This window comes from Acinonyx jubatus, chromosome A2 (assembly GCF_027475565.1).
Source record: "Acinonyx jubatus isolate Ajub_Pintada_27869175 chromosome A2, VMU_Ajub_asm_v1.0, whole genome shotgun sequence".
Taxonomy (NCBI): Eukaryota; Metazoa; Chordata; class Mammalia; order Carnivora; family Felidae; genus Acinonyx; species Acinonyx jubatus.
Window position 1 is genome coordinate 69,425,203 of NC_069383.1, and position 18,365 is coordinate 69,443,567.

General features: G+C 38.3%; 1 protein-coding gene across 1 annotated transcript in view; it reads right to left on the reverse strand.

Moving 5' to 3' along the window:
- ASB4 (ankyrin repeat and SOCS box containing 4) overlaps positions 1-18,365 on the reverse strand; it is a 60,359-nt gene that overhangs the window by 8,641 nt on the left and 33,353 nt on the right. Inside the window, exon 3 of the mRNA XM_015066543.3 lies at positions 4,737-5,227. Within this exon, the coding sequence (XP_014922029.1) occupies positions 4,737-5,227 (491 nt within the window). The remainder of the gene's footprint in view (positions 1-4,736; positions 5,228-18,365) is intronic.

The following is an 18,365-nucleotide window of genomic DNA, read 5'->3' on the forward strand; positions in this document are numbered from 1 at the left end:
CTGTTAGGGTAGTAATTTTTCAGCACCTTGGTCTTAGAAAATGGAGGCAAATGTGGCTGCTCTTTTCTCTACAGCTGGGATGAGGATGGCAGATGGGTAGTTCCAGGTGAAAGAGACCGACAGAATCTGAGGCTGACAAATTAATTTGCACACTCGTTATAAACTACTAACGCAGTGTCATAGAATGCTACAGTCCCAAGAGACCCTAAAGGTTATTCAACACCCACGCCTCCAATTTGGAGAGGAGAAAATTGAAACCAGAGAGGCACATAGTAAAAGGAAGCATGAGAACTTAATCTCAGGTCTTCTTAATCTGAGTTTAATGTTCTTTCAAATATATTCTGATTTCCTTATTTTACTTCTTAGGTAACGACCTTAAATTAATAGTTTAAGGACACAAATCTCGTTGCACAGATATTTTGACACAAGAAACACTCTTTACCATAATTATGTTAGGCTAAATTTTGTTGAAACTTCAAACTAATTCTCTTTTAAATGTAAAGATGTTGCTGCTAACATAAAAATAGCAACTATCCGGAACTCCATAGACATCCTTTTCTAAAAACCTCCAGACAAATCCTTTCTGAAAGGATGATATGTGGTGAGAAGTACATTGGTAATCAATTGATAATCCAAAATACAGATTTAAATGTCAGAGTTACTAGTACAGGGATGATAGCTGAAATTAATCCAAGGCTTGAATCAAAAATATATTTATACTGGAATTATAAAAACAAAAAGCTATAAAAGTATGGAGAAATGAGAAAGCTTGTAATGAGGTTTAGCACATAGTTTCAGGGTTCACTCCGAAAACTGGCCTCTGCTCTGCATTAATTCCCTGCGTGCATTCACTCTACATGGAAGCCACACTGGTTACATTTAAAGACAAAATGCTCACATACCCAACACAGGTAATTTGTCCCCAGATATTCCTTACTTTCCCCTTCTGCCAACACCTTCATCACAGATGACCAACATCTTGCAACACATTACCTACTTCCCAACTAGGGTTTGCAAATTTAACAAATACAGACTGCCAGGTTAAATTTGAATTTCAGATAGCACAGAATTTTCAGTGTAGCCATGTCCCAAACATTGCATGGGACATGTTTATATGAAAGATTACTTATTATATATCTAAAATTCATATTTAACTGAGCATTCTGTATTTTATTCGGCAACACCATTCATAGCCCCTATTCAGAAAAAGTTCCAACTAAGTTATGGCTACAAGAACACCATCCATTCATAGTTCAGGAGCCTAATTCACACATCTGGTGCCTCAGTTTGTGCCTGGTATACTCCCATATATCACAGAGAGATAACTTGCCACCTTTCATGAGGCTAAAAAAAAGAATTAAGTAGTTCTTAACCTGCAGTCTTTCAATGCACGAAGTCCAAAGCTCCCACTGCTGTCATTAGGTTTTGCTGACACTGACCACTAAGTTTTCTGCTGACAGAAGATGGTTCTTACAGCAGGAAATGCTCCTCTGAGGAGCCTGACAGCCTCCCAGCTCTCTTCACTGGCACATCAGGATTCTTCCAGAACTAAGATAGTTGGACACACTGTCTTCAGGCTTCAATAATTATTACACTAGGCAACAACAATGATAAAGATCCTTAAGAGACAGCAATCCCCAAATCATCACAATACACTGATTCCCAGGAACCTTGACCATCAAATGAGAAAGGACTATTGTGGACCCAAAGGGAGAAGATTCTGCTCCTTCTTTGTCAGCCTGGAAAACAGAAGATGCCCAATGAATTTCACTTTCTGTCTCTGGGATCTCTATTCTTTCTTCACCGAGGAACAACTGGACAACAATTTCTTCCCACGCTGGTGGCAACTGGAGACACCTTTGGATACTTCCCCTCATCATCTGACCCCTGAAAGCATAGATTAAAAAACAGATTCAAGATAAATCTCCCTGCCACCCTTCCCCTACAAGTGCCGCCTCTGTAAGCCACGTCAGCAGAGAAACTCTTAAGACTACCTCTGCCCTTTTATGTTGATATATCTGTGCAGAAAAGTACTTAATGATCAAAAAACTTGCTTGTATTCTGGGCTTCATTTGCAGCATTGTTCAACGGCAGAAATCATCCTTCCCTCTCCCAAACCCTCATGTACATTTCCCTCCCCTAGAAAAATGTCTTTCTTGCCCTACAAGAAAACCCAATCTTGGCTCCCTGGGGTGTCACTTCCTTCTGAATTATGCTTTGAGAAAAAAAAAATCAAATGTCCTTTTGTACCCTGGAAAGCAATTGCGGACCCTATAATTCTTTTTTTTTTTCCCTTATGTAATTTATACATTGGCTTTCAGTGAAATACACCCTCTACAAATTTGCTTTGTATTTGGAAGACAGCATCTTCAGCTCTGACCTTGTTCCTTGTAAATAAGGAAACTGAATTCCCCATCCACATGAGAACAAATCACTTTATCTTCTGGATAAATGAGTCAGTCATTTACTTGTCGTAAAGATGACTCTCTCTTTGGAAAGTCGGGCTGTGGAGTAGTTGTGCTAAATCACTTTGAAGCATCTGCATAGTAAATTGAATAGTTTTTCTTTAGTTTTCCTTTGGAAGGGGGCCAGTGCTCTCACACTGTCTGTTGGGTAGCAACAAAAATGTTTATAATACAAGCCATCAACCGGTAGCCAATTCTATCCTAAATCTCTTTAGCATATGGCTAAACCAGAGGAACTCAGAGAAGCAAAACACAACTAAGAACACACTAACTCTGGATAGTGTCCTTGGAACACATAATCATACACCTATTTTACAGGCTGGTAGAGCCACCAAAGTTAGGCTGGCAGGAGGGACTCCCACAATAGACCCAGCATGCGTTTTGAGAGGAGGAGTATGAAAGGAAACCATTTTATTGAGTACCACTACTGGGCTGGATGGTTAACATATTTTACTCACTTACTCCTGAAACGTTTTTGAAAAGTTGATATTTTTACCTTCATTTTTTAGATGAGGAAATTGAGATCTGAGAGATCAACGACTTGTTCAAACATCACACGGCAAGTAAATGGCCAAGCCAGGACTCATCGCTAAGCCTCTGCCTCTAACCTTCTTCACTGTCACCTCTCAGAGGAGTGCCTTTGTGAAAAGAAAGGGACATTCTTCACATTTGCAGGAAAGACTTCTTGCTGGAGAACAGAAGCTCCATGGGAAGGCCCGTTCTCCTTAATCTGGCTCTCAACGGGGAATGAGGAGAGGGTATTCTAGTTACTTTTGCAGAGACCTGTTTCATCCGCAGTCAACCAGCAGTGAGTCTCAGATTAAAACTCAATAGTTCGCCTCTGGACAGTCTCACACGTTGTCTCTCCTGGTTGGAAAGGACCCTGTGGGTAAACCAGGCCCAGAGCGCTGATTCTACTGATCAAGAAATATGTAATAATAGCAAAGGGATTGCCATCACTTCTTCAATGGTTACCACAGCCCTGGAACAATGCCAACACTTCTAAAATATTATCATTTAATTCTCAAAACAAACTTATGAGAAGGCTATTCTTTTTTAAAAATTGTCTGACTTTATTGATTTACTTTAAGAGAAACAGAGCGAGCAGGAGAGGGGCAGAGAGAGAGAGAAAGAGAATCACAAGCAGGCTCCCCATCATCAGCACGGAGCCCAGTGTAGGGCTTGAAGTCATGAACCATGAGATCATGACTTGAGCTGAAACCAAGAGTAGGGCACTTCACTGACTGAGCCATCCAGGTGCCCCGAGAAGGCTATTATTATTCACAATTAAATGAGGTAGGTACGTTTCTCTGGAAGCTCCATGCCCTTCGTCCCTCTCCATCCTCTTCTATAGAAAGAAGGTGGCCTTAGAACATAAATACACAGAAAATTATGTTTCATGGAGTGAGCTGTGTTTGAAAGAGATCACTTGTATGTCTTCTGGAAGTTGCACTATGAAGATGGCCAGCCTAATGAGGTGTGTGTGGGGAAAGAAGATGGACATAGACCAAAGGAGTGGTACTCACAGATGTGGGACTGGGTGGGGGCAGAGACTGCAAAGACTGTCAGTGACTCCAGAGAAAGAGTAAAGAAAGGTTTGCACCGTCCCCTGGGCTCTGAAAATACCTGTGTGCTACCAGTAAGATTAATTAAGGGCAGAGTGTAACCATTTCACAGGGGAGGCATTTGAAGCTCAGGAGGTTTAGTAATGTATTCAGAGTCAAATTCTTAGGTAAGTGGCAAGACCTCAGTTTGCTTGACCCCAAAGTCTATGCTTCTTTATTCCTGGCATGAATAGCTTGGTTTCTCTAGAATGAATGAGTTACTGGAGACAATGCAGAGATAAAAATTTAAAGCAGGAACAATTCCATGTGTAATTTAAAATATCTTCTGCTTAAAAGACGGCCAGTATTTGCCTGTGTGACACTACTGACCTCTCCAATAGCCTTAAAGTGGCCTTCTGATCTCTCTCAATTCAGTCCTGGCAGAAGCTGCTCCCAATTCACTGGTGCTCACCCGAGACATGGAGAAATATCTGCCACTCTCGTTCTCATTCTTAGCTCTCAGCCCCAGATTTCAAACAAACTTGGACCACGACAAAGTAGCCAGGGTTGTGTGTGCAAATGTGAGGACAGTTGGAATTAGCCCAAAGATTCAAGCCTCAAATAAGCTTGAGTCACCAGAAAAGTTGAGACCAAACCATCCTTGAGGTCTCTGGGAACCCTACTGACTACCCTGTTCTATACTTGGCACCTTTAGATATAACCTCACCTTGTGGAACTGTGGAGGGTATATTCGAGCAGCCCCATGGTTCAACAGCAGTTGGTAGCAGATCTCAGGCTGGGCAGCTGGGCGCACAGAGGTGACCTTCAGCACATACTGAATGGCAGCACAGCCATTGATATCCATGAGATTGGCTTCCGCACCAGCCTCCAGCATCATGTGCATGAGCACGTGGTCACAGTTCCAGGCTGCCTTGTGCAGGGGAGATTTGAAGTCGTCATCCCTGGCGTTGACCTCAGCTTTGTAGTCCAGCAGCATGCGGCAGATGAGGTGGTGGTCCCTGCTGTACTCCTGCTCTTTAAAGCGGAGGGCCCAGTAGGTGGCGATAGCCAGCGGGGTCTCCATGTGGGCGTTCACACTGTCCACGATGGCACCGTGCTCCACATAGAAGGCCACCAGCTCAGGGAGGCCGAAGTGGGCAGCTGTGTGCAAGGGCGTCTCCTCATCCTGGTTGTTTGTCTTCATGTTCACGTTGGCCCCTAGAAAGGGAGATTGGGGAAGACAATTTCGCAAACATATTTTGCCATTATTTCCCATGTTCAAGAGACTTTTCTCACCGCCTCCCTTTCAACCTCTGATTGCCTTAACGGGATCCGTTCTTTCCAGGGTAACTTGGTCTCCTGGGAAACCAGGCGTTTGAAACAACAGTGCCATCTTCTGGACAATCAGCAAATGTACCGGGGTTGGGTAGGGGTAGGGAGAGAAGGGAGGATGTCCGCAGAAAAGCTGGAGCACAGTTCCTTGAGTTTTAATTCTTACCCCCAGATGGATGGGGAAATACAAAGTGATTCCTATAACTAAATAGCTTTTATCGATAAGATAGCAAATATCATTGAAAAGAAAGTTTATACTGCAACCTTTGAAGCTCAGACAGTTGGTTTTAAAAATCATCCATTTCTTTGCATATTTCACAAAATCCTGTTCTTCTCTTTCAAAGCTGGGAAACCTGAAAGTTTGGTCCAAGCAAACTTGAGTGTTGTGGAACTTGCCCAGCTCTGACTGAAAACAGCAGGTACTAGAGCCATTCAAGTGCAAGGCCCCCTTGGGGTACACTGGAGAAAAACAAAAAGCACAAACACTGACCACCAAACTAGCCTAAACGGTCATATTTTGTTTGGAAAGGGGTAGAAGCCAGTATAATAGAAATACTCATTGAAAGAAAGACAGTGACTTCAAGACATATTTGATTTATGGTTGATAATGGCTGTTACAAATACAAATTTGTAGTATTTGGAACGTCCCACAGAAATTATTTAACCAAACCCACTTATCCAACACACCAGGAAAGTGAGGTGAATTTTATTTTTCTGATAGAGAATGTTAAGTACTAAAATGGTCAACTTAAGAACCTGAAATTTTCTTCCTTGCCTAATTTAATGGAGTGAACGCGATGACCCCTGGGGGCCTACTCTATAATCAATTCTACTGGAAATTTTTATAGCTACTTCAAGTACAAATCTGGAAAGGTATTATTATTATTACGATTACTACTATTATTATTATTATTTCGGCAACTAATATTTACTATGCACTTACCATGTGCAGCATTCTGAGCTAAATGTTTTCCATATAGTGCCTTATCGAATCTTTTTAGCAACCCTTTACAATAGGGGCAATTTTTATTCTATTTTTACAGATGAAGAAATTTGTACTTAGAGAGGCTAATAACTCCCTCAAGCTAAGAAGCAGTAGAACGGAGGTTTGAAAGCAGATAGCCTGGCTCTGAAATCTCTTACTACTGTACTATTCTACCTCATTTTTCTAGAAGTCTTTTCTGTGCATTGCTCTCTTTTGGTATTTGAAAACTTGAAAGTAGTAGAGAAATCACATTGCATTTTGTTTTGTTAATTTTTTAAAAATTGGTTTTTCATGGATTGCTCCTTTATGCCCTTTTTTATGGCATCCTCTGGTCACATGGAAACTGCTTGAGAAAGGCAATACTCCCACAAACATGCTCAGTATCCTATACAAAATCAACCCCCCGGTGAGGTTTCTGAAAGCACATTGTTCTATAAACTCCGAGGCTGCCTGTACTCCCAACTTGCAGAAAGCAGAATTCTAACCAAAGACGGTCTCGTACAGAGTCATCTGTGTTCATCAGTATTCCACCCCTGAGAAATTCTGGGTCAGGTGTCTTTCCAGGTCAGCCCTTCTTTGCTCTGTAGGGAAATGGAATGAATAAGAATGTCTTCCCAAAAGCCAAATGTGGGGTCACTTCAGACACTGGAGAATTTCCAGTAAGGAAAGGAATCAAAGGGTCAGAATGAAATTTTTACAGGCCAACTTGGAACAAACCACATCCTTTATTTTTTAATGTACTTGGACATTTACAATTGATCCTTGACCTGTTGGTACAACTAGATGTGCTGCATAGTTTTCTTTTCTGAATAGGCGATCTTTATTTTTATATTCGAATTGTATCTTTGAGTGTAACTTTTCCAGAGAATATATAAAGTAGGATGATTTCTTTTTTATTTTAGATTTTGTGATTTATTCAAGAAATTAGACACCATAAATATAAATTCTTGGAACCTTTTTAAAAATAGTCTTAATGTAAAAATACAATGTAGGGGCCCTTGCGCGGCTCAGTAGACTGAGCGTCCGACTTCAGCTCAGGTCATGATCTCATGGTTCGTGAGTTCGAGCCTTGCGGTGGGTTCTGCACTGACAGCTGGGAGACTGGAACCCGCTTCAGTTTCTGTGTCTTCCTCTCTCTCTCTGCCCCTTCCCCGCTTGTGCGCTCTCTCTCTCTTTCTTTCAAAAATAAATAAATACACATTAAAAAAGAAGAAGAAAGAAAGCAAATACAATGTGTTAGTTACCTAGCACTGCCGTAATAACAAAGTGCCACAAACTAGGTTGCTTGAAACAATGGAAATTTATTCACAGTTCTTGAGACGGGAAATCTGAAATTAAGGTGTCAGCAAGGTTGGTTCCTTGTGAAGCCTTTAAGGGAGACTCTGGGTCGTGCCTCTCCCAGCTTCTGGGGATGGCTTGCAATCCTTGGTGTTCTTGGTTTATAGGTGTATCACTCCAACGTCTGTCTTCATCTTCCCATGGCCTTGTGTCTGTGTCTGTGTTTTCACACGGCTATCTTCTTATAAGGACGCCAGTCATACTGTGGTAGGGGCACATCCTGCTCCTACTCAGCTAATAACATCTGCAACAACCCTATTTCCAAACAAGATCACATGCTGAAGTACTGGGGATTAGCACTTCAACATACAGTGAAACCTTGGTTTGCAAGCATAATTGGTTCCAGAAACATGCTTGTAATCCAAAGCAGTCATGTATCAAAGTAAATTTCAAGAACCATTGGCTTGGTTGTGATCGTGTGATGTTAGGCGTCATGTACTACTCATATTACAACACATCACTCGTTTATCAAGTTAAAATTTATTAGAAATGTTTGCTCATCTTGCAGAACACTCACAGAACAAGTTACTTACAATCCAAGGTTTTACTTTATCTTCTTTTGGGGAAGTGGGGCTGAGATTCAACCCGTAACATAAAACATGCATTACATAATATATAAAGATATGTATGTATAGTTTTTTAAAATATTGTAAAGCCATCACCCACAGAGTCATATTCCAGGTCAAGAAATGAAACACCTCCCAGAGCCAGAGAAGACCTCCACTTTCCTGCTGTCTTTCCCCATTGCCAGAGGAACCTAATATGTGTTTCTTTAGAGTTTTGCTACCTTTTTATATATCTGTAAACAAGATAGTTTCATTTTTTTGAACTTTATATAGATGAAATAATAAACACATATTCTTCTATGACTTGCTTCTTTCATTCAACATTATGTTTGTGAAAATAAGCCATGTTGTGATGTTTAGCTGTCTTTTGTTCATTTTATTGTGTTCTGGCTCACTGCACAAGAAATTCACAATTTATCCATCCTACTGGGTATTGGAAATTTCTAGTTTCAGGCTATTGCCATTACTGCCACTATGAGCATTCTTGTACATTCTTGTACCCTGGTGCTCATGGGTAGGATTTTCCCTGGGTTCCATACCTATGAATGGAATTATACGATCATTGGTTATGCATATCTTCAACTTCATTAGATAGTGTTAGGCAGGTCCAGTTTATGCTTTCATAAGCCATGCGTGAGGGTTCTTGTGCCATATTCTCATGCATGTTTGGTATTTTTGTTCTCTTTAATTTTAGCCAATCTGCTGGGTACATAGTAATATGTCATTGGGTTTAAATGTTTGTTTCCCTAATTAACAATTAATTTAGACAAATTTAAATATTTTTATTGACCAATACTTCCTTTTGTTTACTCTTCTAAGCATTTCCATGTTGTTATAGAATTACTTTAAATGCCATTTAAAAATAACTACCTAACAGTAACTACATAACTCCATGCAGTGAGTTTACCCAACTGTTGGATAAGAAGATTTTTTCCAAAATTTTGATCTTATAATTAATGCTACAAGTAATAAATTTGTATGAAAATTTTAGGATTATTTCTTTGGCATAAATTCCCTCCCCCCCCACACACACATAGAATTATTAAGCTGAAATGTGTGAACTGTTTTAAAGACTTTTATGAATAATTGTTAAAAGTTATATAACTCATTGATGTATAGCAGTGATATTTCACTCATCAGTATGTTGTTATATAATTTTAATTTTTTTTGTTAGATTGTAAGTAAAAATGATCTTCTTTACAAAAAATCTAGGGGTGCCTGGATGGCTCTGTTCATTAAGCGTCTGACCTCTTCATCATCTCGAGGTTCATGAGTTCAAGCCCTGCTTCGGGTTCTGTGCTGACAGCTCAGAGCTTGGAGCCTGCTTCAGATTCTGTGTCTTCCTCTCTCTCTGTTCCTCCACTGCTCATGCTCTGTCTCTCTTTCAAAAATAATAAACATTAAAAATTTTTTTTAATCTAAATGCATTTGATTATTAGAGTGTGAACACTTTTTCTGTAATTATCAACTAGTGGTATTTCTTCTTTAGTTAATTGTCCAGAGTTTTGTTCTTTTATACATTAAATACTTTCTGCTTTGTTTATATTTATGGGACTCCGTCATTAAATTAAGATGTAGGCCTACATTATCATAATCGCTGTAAATTTTGTAACCAACTTTTTTGCTTTTTATTAAACACAATGATGTTAACTTTCTTTTTTTAAATATTAGAATGTGTTGTACCTCTCAGAGGTAGCATTGCTATCCAGATTAATTATAATTTTTTATAGCTTTTATAGATTTTTAAAATATTTAGCATTTGATTCATCTGAAACTTATTTTGGTGTAGACAACAATTTAGGAAGAATTGACATTCTTAAAATATAGACCCTCTTCATACAGAAATCTGGTCTATTTCTCCAAATGGTTTTCTTTTTTTTCAACAATTTTTAATGTTTATTTTCAAGAGACAAAGAGAGACTGAGTGCTAACAGTGGAGGGGCAGAGAGAGAGGGAGACACAGAATCCGAAGCAGGCTCCAGGCTCTGAGCTGTCAGCACAGAGCCCAACACGGGGCTCAAACTCACACACTGCGAGATCATGACCCAAGCCAAAGTCAGAGGCCTAACCGACTGAGCCACCCAGGCACCCCTCCAAATGGCTTTCTTTCACACTCTGTAAACTACACTTCCCAAAAATTTGTAGCAATTTTCATTCTAGTGGATAAATTATTTCATCCTGGGGTAGATTGTTTCTGGAGTAAAGTAACTTTTAATGAGAGAAGGCCTTTCAAGAACCTTTTAATTTATGCAAGATGATCTTCAGAAGTACTCTGGAATGGTAGCAAAAGAGATAGACACAAATTTTAATTTGTACTGCTTGATAAAGAACAAGAACTTTTCAGATTCTGTCTGTGGGCAAAAAAGACAGATATTTGTGTACACTAAGAATGGGATGAAGAGAGGAGATAGAATAAGAATTTGAACAGAAAGAGTGATTGCTGGCCACAAAAATGACCAAGCATGGCCCTAGGGAAAAAGATAATGCTGAAGCCAGGATTACAGAGGGACATAGTGCCAGTCAATACTAAATTTTTTTTCTGTTCTCCCATAGCATGTGAAAGTTTTCTTTCATTACTCTCCAACGAATAGAATCAATTTCATCAATTTCATCACATTTTCTTCTTTTTTTTTTCCCCCAAATAAATTTAAATTGCCTCTCAGTGCCCTTTTGTTATATTGCCCAATCATCAGTGCTTAGTCATCATAGTGGCTCCCTCTGCTGGACTTTGCTTCTCCCTACAGGCTATAATGGCCATCAGAAGCATCCTCTCCAAAGCATCCACATTCCCCCCAATTTCTGTTACCTCAAGAGCTGCATAAGAGTGAGAGCAGAGAGCAAGTCTCTGTCACTGCACTGCAGAAACTCACTTGTCTATCTTCCCAGATTCAGGGAATCCACATCGCCCACCATATCCCCAAGCCAGCCCCTGACTTCCTTCTGTTCTAATGGATTTAATTTCTCAAAAAGCCTGTGTGTGAGTGGGGAGATCCAAGGTGAGGTGAAGGACAAGGCCAGGCCAGCACGTCTCAGCCCTTTATGACATCCTTCCCAATTCTTCAAGGAAGTGCAGACAGTAACATCCACCTTCGTATGTAGTCTTCTAAAAATAAATATAATGCCTAGCTAACCTCTACAGGCAAAATGAAAGTACTTTCTAATAATCAACACGACCTAGTTATGATTATTATACATACTATAAATAAAGTATAATGATGTAGTATAAAGTCAATATGTTAATGACTATACTGGAGGCCATAATGAAATAGTGATTTGCTTGAACCCATATGTAGAACCTAACAGCTACAAATTTGAACCGACACAGGTATTTTGTATTGTAATTCAAATGCCACAAAGGTCATTGCCATAATGAAGGTTATTCCAAAATGAGGAAAAACATTGGTAAAGTTCTGAATAAATCGAAGCCCAATCTTGCCCTCATTTATACCATAACTGCTTTCTTGAAAATATTCATACTTATTTACAATTCAAAGGTATTTTGTACTTATATGCACACTGGGGTTAGGTTAAAAATCTGTGTTACTACATCTAAATATCTAGTATTATATCAGCACCAAATCTAAGATGTGTTACACATTATGAAATAATTCGAACATACAGAAAAAATTGTGAAAATATTATAACAGACATATATATATCACTGCCCATATTTGACAGATAATAATTTTTGCCATATTTTCTTTAGCTTTATTTTTTCCAAGACAAAATTTTATAGAAAAAAAATCCAGCTCATTTCTCCTTTCTTTCCTTTCTTTCTCCACCAGAATAACTACTATCCTAAAGTTGGTTTTTTATCCCCATGTAAATTTTCTTTCTTTTATAACTCATATGTGTACCCATAGACCGTATATATACTATTATTTTGTGTTCATAAAAACTATATAAATGGTATCTCACGTTTCAACCTGTTTTTATTAGTCAACATTATGATTTTTTTATTTATTTTTAAATGTTTGTTTATTTTTGAAAGAGAGAGAGACAGAGCACGAGCAGGGTAGGGGCAGAGAGAGAGGGAGACACAGAATCTGAGGCGGGCTCCAGACTCTTAACTGTTAGCACGGAGCCCAATGCGGAGCTTGAACCCGTGAACTGTGAAATCATGACCCTAGCCAAAGTCAGACACTTAACTAACTGAGCCACACAGGCGCCCCAACATTATGTTTTTGAGTGGAGAGCTGATTTTTTTCACATCAGCTGCTGAATAGCTTCTCAGTATATAATTAAACTACAGCTTAGTTAAACCTAAACTACCTCTACTAAAGACAGTTGCTAAACTTTTTCATGATAACAATATTTTTTAGATCGTGCAGGAATTTCTTGAGAGAGAGAATTAGAATTACTGGGTACCAATGTATGAGCACTTTTAACTAGATTAGATTATACTCACCAGTGGTTATACCATTTTATGTATTCATCAATAGAGTTGAAAGGTTCAGTATCACTTCTTAACACTTGATAGTATCAAACTCTTTAATGTTTATCAGTTAGATGGTGCAACACGGTATCTTTTTTACTTCATTTGCATTACTCCTGGTTGCCAACAAAGTTGAGTGTCTTCTCATAAGTTTACAGGCAACAAGATTCCCACTTATATTAATTGCTTCTTCATAGCCTCTGCCCATTTTTCATTGGGTTGTTTGTGTTTTTCTTATTTATTTTCAAGATATAAGTAAGATCCTTATGGAGATAAAGGTAAAGATTTGATCAAAGGCAAAGGACTTCAATTAAGTGGGACGTTTTGCTGTGTTCATGGATAGAGAGATTCAGCATTGTAAGGATGCCAAGACTTCCTGAGTTAATCTATAAATTCAAGGCCATGCAAACATTTTTTTCATAGAATTTGCACAGAGTAAAGAGCACATCAATTTTGGAAAACAAAAGTAAAAAGAATGAGAAAGAAAGAAGAGATTGTGAAGAAGGGGAACTTATCCTACCAGATATCCCTGCAAATTGTAATTAAAACAATGTAGGATCGATGCATAGAAAGACAACTAAACCAGTGAAACAGAATGGAGAGCTTAGAAACAAACCTATATACAGAAAGCATCTGTCAAGCATCTTCAAGTTTGCAATAAAAAGTTAAAATATTTCTTGGTTTTAGCTTTGATGGCATATTTGATATTCTTTTTTAAATATTTTAATCTAGTATCATTGTAACAGAAAAAACCTACATGTAAGCAAAAAAGAAAACACTCTATTATTTTAACTTCCTTTGTTTTTTTAATTTTAGGAGAAGGGCAATGTCACCATCTTTCCTTGAAGATTTGGCTAAATTTCTTTCATGCTTACATATCCTGATGTATCTTTTTCTGCTTTTGTTTCTAAGCTTTCTCATTTTACATTAGATTACTTTTACAAGGTATACATTACAGGATTTTTTAAAAATCAGTAATAGAGTATGCCTTTGCATAAGTAATTTAAATAAACTTTTGTCACTCATCAGCCATATGTCTTTAAACCACACTGCCCCTATGAGCAGCAGGTGCTGGGAACCAAAACAAAGGAATACATGCGATCTGTTTTCATAGACCCATCTTCTTCAATAAATTTATGACATAGCTTCCTTTCAGATTAACTTACTTTCATTAGATAAATTTTTATTATGTTTTTATTAAACCATAAGGTACGTGTTTAAAAAGAAGTATAGAAGACCTTGCTTGACAATTTCATTTGTGCATTTACAAAGACACATCTTTTTTTTTTTAATATTTATTTACTTTTGAGAGAGAGAGAGAGAGAGGGAACAAGCATACACACACAAGCAGGAGAGGGGCAGAAAGAGAGGGGGACAGATGATCTGAAGTGGGCTCTGTGCTGACAGAAAGCCCAATGCAGGGCTCCAACTCTGTGAACCACGAGATCAGGACCTGAGCCAAAGTTCAGCACCTAACTGACTGAGCTACCCAGGCCCCCCTACAAACACACATCTTTTAACTATATTTGTTTTTAGATCTTTTGGCAGTTATTCCCATAACTCCAGCTAACTTACTTTTTATTATTTGTGATCAAATTTAGATGGAATTCTTTACTTTCTGATATAAAAGGCAGGTTTTTGTTTATTTGTACTAATCCTTTTCTTTTTTTTTTAATATAAAACACTTTTAAATGTTTATTTATCTTGGAGGAGAAAAAGAGCATGAGTGGGGGAGGGGCAGAGAAGGAGGGAGACACAGAATCCGAAGCAGGCTCCAGGTTCTGAGCCGTCAGCCCAGTGCCTGACGTAGAGCTCAAACTCACAAACTGTGAGATCATGACCTGAGCCAAAGTCGGATGCTTAACCGACTGAGCCACCCAGGCGCCCCATAATCGTTCCTCTTTTCAATGTTTGATCTTTTCATCATGTTTTAATTCTTCTGTTGGAATATTAAAACTTTTTTGCACCTAAGTCTCTGCCATTGAATTCGTTATGTTAGCTCCACCACGTGCTTTATGAAATGAGGTTATCTCCAAGCTATCTCCCTCCTACACTTACATGCTTCATTTCTGACAGCCACAATTTATATTGTCAAAGCTGTAAGGTTATTATATTCAGTTCTGCAAACCTCAATCTAGTCTTCAGGGTTTTGTCCATGGTTACTGATAAAAGTTTTCAACCAATAAACAGTATTTAAATGATTATGACTTAGAAGTTGAGGTCATTTTGGCCTCTAACTAAAAATGCAGAAACATGAGCCATGTTGCAATGCAACTGGTAATCCCCAACCACGGCTGGCTTTGCACAGAACCCCTCACTCGGAAGGGCGCCACATTTGGTTTAATGCTTTATTGTCACCATCTTTGAAATTCTTAGTTGTTTTTTTTTTTTTTTTTTTAAATAAGAGGCCTGCATTTTCATTTTGCATTAGACCCAACGAATTATGCAGTCTGTCCTTTTCTCAGCCCACACCCAAAAAATCAATTTGAGTCCTTACAACCAGTGCATGATATGTTATGAATCCCTTACACAAGTGGGAAAGTTTTATTTGACTACCTGCGACCTAAGAAAGGAAAAAAAGGCAAGTTAGTAAGTAAACTTAAAATGTCACCTGCTGCCTGAAAGGTTTCACCTCAGTTAGAGCATACTGCCATCCGGCAAATGGTGAGCTGGCCCACATGTTCAGGGAAATCAACATGGTGGAATAGGTGACCAGTGTGTGTCCTGTAGGACAGCAAGGAAAATAGGGAACTCATCCCTTGTTTATCCTACCTACCATTGGCCCCCACGTTCCTCAAATTTATTAATCTTATCTGGGGTTGTTAATCTTGTGTTTATTTACAAAAGTAATAAAAGAGATCCTTCTAAAACAATTTTGACTAAGGAATTTGATTTTTTTAACCACTGAACTGTAGTTATTTTAATTCATTTCTCTGTGCTTATTGGTTGCAGTCCTTTAAACATCTGCCAAATGAGAAGGTGGCTAAGCTGGATTCCTACAAGAACTTTCCTGCTCTTCTTATCTCTCCTCCCTTTCTGGTGCATCATCTCTGAAGGGGTTTGGAGCCCATTATTAGTAAAATGGATAAGAACGAATAGAAGCACGAGATAAGGAAAGAGTATGTATCCCTTCCCTAACTGGATGCTTCCAGTCTGCAGTGGACTTGAGCAACAGAAGAGGAGAGTTTAAGTCAGGTCTGAATTATCAGCCCCGGACGTCCAACTTTTGAGTTGAGAGTGATTTTTGAAGCTTAAAGTGACTATACAACATTTTCTTACCTAAACGTTGCTGGAAATGACATGGACCCACCTGAGTTTTCTTCCCACAGTAGGGGAGACACTCAAGCCTCTGAATAATTTAAAGAGAAATTTATTATTAAATTTAATAATTTAAACAAAAACAAAATTCTTTTATGAATAACATCCCTTGTATTTTACACGATCCAGTCAAAAATCAGGTGGCTAGTAAATTTTTCATGCAGGGCACCTTTTGGCATATTTTCTAAGAACTCAAATACATGAGACTATTTTTCTATTGTCATCATACAATTAAAATAACATTGAAAGAGAGGCCTGGGTGGCTCAGTCGGGTAAGTGTCCGACTTCAGCTCAGGTCATGATCTCATGGTTCATGAGTTCAAGCCACGCGTTGGGCTCTGTGCTGACAGCTCAGAGCCTGGAGCCTGCTTGGGATTCTGTGTCTCCCTCTCTCTTTGCCCCTCCCCCGCTCATGCTCTGTCTCTTTCTCTCTCTCTCAAAAATAAAATAAACATTAAAATTTTTTTTTTAAATAATAAAATAACATTGAAAGAGTATAGAATTCTTGGGTAATTTTCTCCACAATATTCCATAACTTCATTCTATTCTTTTTAAATACTAAACATTATAGAGTAATGAAAACCACTAAATCTTTTGTTTCTTTAAAAGCAATCTTCTTTCTTTTATTCAATCATTTGTACACTTTTACTATTTTTTTTTGCTGTTGACATTGAATATTTTATTTAAGATGTATCTAGGCTTAATTTGTTTTCATTAATTTTGCCAGGAACCAAATTATCCATTTCATCTCCATGTGAATAAGTGTTTTTAGACAAGAATTTTAAATTCTTAAAGTCTTAAATTTTAGACCAATTTAACTATTCATCATATTAAAAAGGAAATATTGCTTTATTATTGAAAACTATAAAACTTTGTTTTGGCTTAAAATTTTCATCACCCACTAATTATCAAGTTATGGTCATTGATAAGAAACTCACTCTCACAGTTTTTTTTTTTTTTTAATTTTTATTTATTTTTGAGACAGAGATAGACAGAGCATGAATGGGGGAGGGTCAGAGAGAGATGGAGACACAGAATCTGAAACAGGCTCCAGGCTCTGAGCTGTCAGCACAGAGCCCGACGCGGGGCTCAAACTCACAGACAGTGAGATTATGACCTGAGCCAAAGTCAGATGCTTAACCGACTGAGCCACCCAGGCGCCCCAACTCTCACAGTTTTTTAAAACCCCAATCCTCAAATACACCAGTGAAAACATGGTAAATTACTCATGGCTTTCTTTTTAACATCACCTTGAAAAAATTATGATTTCCTTAGAAAAAGAACTAAGGGTGAAAAGTATATAGTCTCTGGTTATAGTGGCCTGTACATAGGGAGACGTGGAGAAAATATTATCATAGGTCATAATAGGAAGGGTTTGAGAAGGAATTTGGTTTAATTTATTAACTTCAGGTAGGCATTTAGATTCCTCACTAGCTACTAGTTTTGTCTGAGATGTCTTCTTCCCCCTCTGCTTGAATGTCACCTGCCTCAATTTGGCCATGCTAGGGCTTGATTAGGCTTTTGTGCAGGTAAAAGACAGTACATTTGTTCTGTGTTCTTTTATGAAAATATTAATAATGTCTGCTACTTTTCCAGCACTCACTAAGTTTTACATATATTGTCTTGCTTGTTATTAACAGTAAGCATTCTTTAGAAACATCTATTATTCAAAGGTTAGATTTCTTTTTTCATATTCAGGGCTTTTCATTTTCTGCGTGTTCTGGGATTGTTTCTCAAGTCTGCTTCTTTGTCAAGGATGCAATTTTGTACAGTGTCAAGTTTGTTATTAACTGTCACCAAAGCGTATTTTCAGTTGGCTGCTTTGTTCTAGTTTCAATTTTGCCCTTTCAATCTACAATCTATGGCAAATATATTTTCCTGTATCTTTCATAGTCTTGTCTTAAATGAAATCTTAAATGAAATACCATTTCCTGTAAAGCCCCGTTTCTCTAATACTCACATTCTCCAGGGTCTGGAGTTGAGAACTACCTTTTTCTAGATCAACAATGGTCTTCTGAGCCATTACTCTCTCACCCTTGTGTACAACCCTTCATCTGTTAAGGTTTATTATCACCCAACAAGGTTACTTTTTATCCCTTCTTATCTACGATCTCACAAACTCCCAATCACTCTCCCATTTGCAGTGAGGACATAGGTATCTGGCTCAGTCTTTCTTTTGTCTCTGTCCTGATACCATCCTGCAATACCCTTGTGGATGTCCCATCCAACACGTTCACACGCACACTTCCTAAATCTTCTGAGACAGAGTGTATTACCATTATTAAACATCTTGTTGGTCCTGCTTGCAGTGGCTCCCCTGTTGAAGGTTTCTGCATCTCTGCCCTGCTCAAGTCAGTTTGAATGACTGATTCTAATTGCTTA